The following is a 6,233-nucleotide window of genomic DNA, read 5'->3' on the forward strand; positions in this document are numbered from 1 at the left end:
TAAATTTTTTAGTCAGACATTTTAATTTTTATTCAGACATTAGAATATTATTATTTTTTTTGTATATGTTATTAAATTAGGTTCTTCTGTGAAAGCATTACCCAGCCAACATTGACATACGGGTACCGTACGGGGCCCATATGGGTCGGCAACTGGGTCCCGTATGGGAAGACCAACGGGATCCCGCCGGATCTTGGCCGCGGTTTCCATACGGGGCCCATATGGGTAAGCCCGCCGGGTATCCCATATGGGTCCCAGCAAAATCCCGTATTTTAAAACCGTGTGGGTCCCATATGGGTTTGCAACTGGGTTCCGTATGGGAAGACCAACGGGATCCCGCCGGATCTTGGCCGCGGTTTCCATATGGGGCCTATATGGGTATGCCCGCCGGGTAGCCCGTATGGGTCCCACGTAGTATATACCCATTGCAAATCTTGCAAATTTACGTTGAAAATGTTTAAAATTTACAGAAAAAGTAAAATTATATATAATCTGATTGGTTTATTTCAAACAAAACAACAAGTTAGTTACAGTCTAAATTTAGTAATTTTGTAACCAATTTTTGTAATCGGGTATTGTCTGCTTTCACGGTTGTATCGCAAATTGCAAGCTTTTCCATCGTCTTATTCTCGTTTCGAAACTTTTTCTCGTTTTAATACAAGCTCTAAAAAAATAAAATTTAACTGTTAGTGTGAAACTTTATAGATAACAAACCTGGTTTTATTATTTTCATATATTCTAACAACCTCTGCTTAACACTCTTCAGATGTAAAAATGTAATTTTTAAATTCAAAGGAACAAAAATAAATTTTAAAATTTAAAATCGATATTTATTTCAACATAAAAATGTAGTTTAATAAATAAGCATAAACATTTTGTAAGAATTAAAAATATATTATCAATAATTATTTGTTAATTACTATTGTTATATTATATATCATTATTAAGATTATAAACTTTTGTGCAACACAAAATCAAAAAAATAAATATCAACAATTCATAAATGCAGTTGGCGCATAAGAACAAAGCCCTTTTTAAACGGTATTCGCAAATACTTTATATTTATCTTTGACAGTGGATAAACCTTATGAACACCGGTCATTGTGCTTGCATAGAATATAGACAAATCAGAGGAAGAGAGTGGATCTTCGAAAAATGACTCAAAAGCCGCAAATTCCTCAAACATAACCCATCCATCACAAGATTCGTCCGATTTTCCTTTTAAAATGTTTCTAACTAAACCAATTTTTTTGGCAATTTCAAAACAATTATTACCTTCATTAGCTGAAACAAAACAATCTAAACCTTGATAATTTTTAAACTGCAAACAGTGTCTTAATGTAATGGTTACTGGCCCATCAAAATGAGGAACGCTAAATTTCTGTCTATCTCCTTGTCCGTATTTGTTTAAGCAACCCTCAAAAACTCGCCTAACGATTTGTGAACATGGTTGCTGCGGTCTTCGAACAAGCTTTTTTAATTGTCCTAAATAATTTTCGTATTTGAATGAGGAACATCTATCAAGTACTCCAAAGTTAACTGCATCATCTGCTATATGTATTAACGAATGGACATTGTACACTAGTTGATCCTGACCATAAAGTTCACCAAATGACTGCACAAAATAAGTAAGTAACTTACGAGCAAAATCAACATAATGTTTCAACAACACAGGACATAATAATATTCTAACTGCAACTGAGAGATCTAAAAAGTTTGTGTATATTTTAGGGTCAATCAACCCCTTTAAAACAACTGGCCCAGTGAATATTAGAAAAAGTCTTAGTTCAGTTGCTTTCCATTTTTTATTATCTAGTAAGGACCTTGGTTTTCTGGAGAATTCTCTTGGAATGTAACGACGTATCTGGAATAATCGATCAGATAAAGTATTTATTGTAATCTGTGATAATTTGCAACATCTCGGGCCATTTAACCATAAGTTTATGAGTCTTCGCATTACCCCTAAGCATACTAAATGCATATAGTCTAAAGGAAACTTTGTTACCATGTCAAAATTTATTTCAATTAAAGGTGACATACCACTATGATGTTCAGAATGTTTTTGATGACAAAAATCCAAATCAGTCCTTAAAGCTGATGAAATTTGTGGGAGTATTATTTTGCCACACCACTCTCCTTTTTGAACACAACGCTCGCAGCAGTTATACCCATTGTGTCCCTTGATACAATTTAAAAATGCTCTAGCTGGGGCATCACATATAATAGCACCAAGCTTGATTTCATACTTAATATTTTCATAGATAAAACCATCTTTTGCAAGAACTTTGAACTCTACTAAAAAATCTTCCAGATAATCATAAATGGAATTAGGTTTTTGGGCACCGCTATACACTGCTATAGGAAAAACACTAGACCCAGCTTCAATAATAGAACCTAAAATAGGCCAAAGAGAAACCCTTGAACTATTAAATACAGGTATACCATCAATATTAACGTGAATAGTAAGTTGTATGTTGCTTGACGCTACTGAATTCTTTTCAAACATCATTAAAAGCCAATACTGCAAGCTAAAATAGTAATATTCTCCACCAGCAACATTTCTTATATCAACATTTTTTGGAGTACAAAGAAGTGTTCTTGAATCTTTTGGTAAACTTAACCCAGATTCTTTTAATATAGGTAACAAACTTTTTAAAGCTGCATGTGATATATTGAAATTTAAAGCCCAACTTGCAAGTTTACGAGGTATGTTTTTGTTGTCGTTATCTTCATCACTGTTGTCGTTATATTCATCATCAGAAATAACCATACGTGGAGACCATTCATAACTATCATCACAAACCGATACAATATTGTTTTCGTTATATTCAAGTTCTCTAATTTCTGTCTCAATAACAGCCAAACTACCATCACAATTATTAAAGTTTTCTAAAAGTTTATTAGAATCTAAATTACTATCAATTTTATTTCTCACCTCATGAAAACTAGAATAATCTTTAAAAACATTGCTGGTAAATGGATTAACATCACGATTCAGTATATCTACAGTTGCAGATTCCTCAAAAATGTTCGATACCACTTCAGCTATTTTTCTACGTTTTGATCTTTCTGAAGTCATTCTAGTAAATTAAATAAAGTAGTTATTATTCTGCAACAAACCTCTCTTACACATAAAAACTATAACATTACCAGATTTATAATTTAGGCTGATTTTTATACTTGAACAAAAAAAAATATATATATACATAAGTAACACAAAATAAGAAATACAAAATAATAGAAATGATAACAATAAATTAAAAAAAAAGTAATTGAAAATCATATATATATATATATATATATATATATATATATATTTATATATATATATATATATATATATATTTATATATATACAGTAAACTCTCATTAATTCAGACCCTGGATAAGTCAGACTTTTGTAAGTCTGACAGATTTCCAATTTTACGCTTAAGTCGGACCCTGATTATGTCGGACCATTTGCTAATTCATACTGTTTTTTTTTATCCCTGAGGCAAAAAACGTAACTAGGACTTTCTTTTTTGAATTCTTTTTGAATTAATTTCACATAACTAAAATAATAAAATTTTAGGGAGAAACATTAAAATCTAAAAATGAGAATGTTCAAAAATTAACTAAGTAAAATTTAATCAAATATAGTTCAAACTAAATATTTTTATAGATTATTTTGATTATTGGTAAGTATCTATATATTCATATATATAGAACCCTTAGATGTTGTCCGAAAGTTTTTTCCATATTTTGTTGACAAAAAGTAAAAATTAAAATTCAAGACCGGAATTTTGTTTTTGTTAATAATGATAGACTGCCTGCCCCAACCAAACCCTCAGTCAATGTAGCAGCACTCCCTTGCGGGTCAGGCTATTTGTCAGTCGATGTAGCAGCACTCCCTTGCGAGTCAGGCTATTTGTCAGTCGATGTAGCAGCACTCCCTTGCGAGTCAGGCTATTTGTCAGTCGATCTAGCAGCACTCCCTTGCGAGTCAGGCTATAAGATAGTCGATGTAGCAACACTCCGCGCATGATTTACAGTAAAAAAAAAAAAAATAAAAACATTTTAATAAAAAAAATAAAAATAAAAACATTTTATTAAAAAAAATAAAAATAAAAACATTGTTTATATTGTTAGAAACATTCAGAATGTTTTAAAAACATTCAGAATGTTTTAAAAACATTCAGAATGTTTTAAAAACATTCAGAATGTTTTAAAAACATTCAGAATGTTTTAAAAACATTCAGAATGTTTTTAAAAACATTCCGGTCAATTAAATTTGCGTTTTTGTGGTTTTTTTATATAACAATTAATTTGTAATTAAATTAATGGTTTTTACTTTCGTCCAACACGGAAATGTTGGACGAAAGTTAAAAGTAATTAAAAGTGACGTATATGTTGGCGTAAGAATCACTTTTTTCCTTCCGCTCTTCCCAAAGCCAACAAACTATAGATCTATATATATATATATATATATATATATATATATATATATATATATATATATATATATATATATATATACAACATAACAATTTTTATATTAAAAAAGCCTTTGGGATATGAAAAAAAATATAAAAAATAACGATGATTAATAAATATTTTTATTCATAATAAGACAACTGCACCTTTCAATAAAACAAGAATATAAAAATAATACTACCAAAATTAATATTTCAAAAATAAAATATATAATATATAAAAAAAAATTACATAATAACAAAAAGAATATAACTATTCAAAAATATTCAAATTTTCGTCTGTATTATTTCCTATTTCCAAACGTCGTCTGCGACCTTCACCTCTGTCACGGGAATTACCAAACCATTTTGAAAGGACTTCCTCAAGCTGTTTTTTGGTACACTCCCTTGAAGATATATTCTTTTTTACAGAAGCTGCTTACAAAAAAAACTCAAATTATAAAAGATAACAGAACTCTAATAGTTATTTTTTAACTGTTCTTGAACAGAGTTTATGAAAACATAAAATTAGCCGAGAGACAATAAAACTAAAAATAGCTATGAAAACATAAAATTATTAAACTCTTACCAAAAAGAACTTTGTACAAAAGAGTTTTAATGAAGCCACGCTTGTTTTTTTGGCCAGTCATATTTAGTTGTCTGGCCAAAGTATTACCAATAAGATATGTCATGTTACGCTTAATAAATTCAGAAATATCATGTCCACCATTTTCAACAAGAATACGAACCTATTAAAATATCAAACAATTTTAAAACAAAGTTATACAGTAGAATCCTGTTAACTCGTACCCTGGATAAGTTAGACTTTAATTAAGTCAGACAGATTTACAATTCCCCTTGAACGCTATTGACATACAGAGAATTTCCCTTCAATCTCAAACAATTGCTAAGTCTGACTATTTATTAATTATTTATTATATATATTAAATTAATTCGACTTATTAAATTATATTATTAAATTAAATATTATTAAATTAATCCGACAAAATTAAATTAAAAGGGGATTCTACTGTAATACTGTATTATGGGTCGTCCATAAAGTATGTACGTATGTACTCCCCCATATTGCTATTTGACCCTTTAAGATTCCCTCTCCCCTAAATAGTATGTAACCCTTTGCAATATCTTCCCCCCTCCACCTAAAAATTAAAAACAGTAATTAAATTGGGATTTTAGATCAGATAAGTCTGATACAAATCTAGGGGATACTCTGAGGTCCCAAAAAAACTTATCTGCTCGTTTATTTATAATGTAAGGGGCCATCCATAAAGTATGTATGCAGGTATGACGGAAGAATACGTACTATAAGACTATAAGAATACGTACTTTTGGATAGCCTCTTATACAGTTTTATGAATTAATGAAAAAACTCATAAAAGTTAAACATAGCTGTAAAATAAATTTGTCTAAACACTAACCAAAATCTTTTGAGCATTAACATCAGTTAATATTTCTTGGGCCTTATCCAGTTCTTCAATTGTAGTTGCTGGAAATTGTAAACCTTCCGGTAGCTCAGGTGAATCTGTGCCCCCTTCAATGTTTAAATTTAGCAATATATGTTGTATCATTTTAGAGTGAATCTTTTGAGTATCTTTAATTTGTTCCAATCCTTTAAAAATGGCTTTAAAGATTCCTGTTAAAATATTTTGCCAAAAAAATCTTGTATGTACCATAATAAATAAATAAAAAGTCTCATAAAGCATACATAATATTATATATAAAATACAGTATTACTAAGACAAATTATAAACACATACCTGA

General features: G+C 29.9%; 1 protein-coding gene across 3 annotated transcripts in view; it reads right to left on the minus strand.

The window, feature by feature from the left end:
- Positions 1-515: 515 nt before the first annotated feature.
- The window catches only part of LOC136080875 (uncharacterized), an 8,260-nt gene continuing 2,542 nt past the window's right edge, over positions 516-6,233 (minus strand). The window contains exons 8-13 of one of the 3 annotated variants that reach the window (XR_010638702.1): positions 6,230-6,233; positions 5,891-6,081; positions 5,041-5,200; positions 4,705-4,886; positions 2,936-3,080; positions 516-664 (exon numbers count right to left, since the gene is read on the minus strand). The exon at positions 6,230-6,233 is cut by the window's right edge and continues 89 nt beyond it. Coding sequence is in view for 1 of the 3 variants with exons in the window: in XM_065798233.1 (XP_065654305.1) it covers positions 4,726-4,886; positions 5,041-5,200; positions 5,891-6,105; positions 6,230-6,233 (540 nt within the window). In the remaining 2 variants the exon portion in view is untranslated. Of the gene's footprint in view, positions 665-2,935; positions 3,081-4,579; positions 4,887-5,040; positions 5,201-5,890; positions 6,106-6,229 lie in introns of those variants that run through there. The other 2 variants (XR_010638701.1, XM_065798233.1) reach the window with 2 other exon arrangements.

Source organism: Hydra vulgaris, chromosome 05, assembly GCF_038396675.1.
Source record: "Hydra vulgaris chromosome 05, alternate assembly HydraT2T_AEP".
NCBI classification, from domain to species: domain Eukaryota; kingdom Metazoa; phylum Cnidaria; class Hydrozoa; order Anthoathecata; family Hydridae; genus Hydra; species Hydra vulgaris.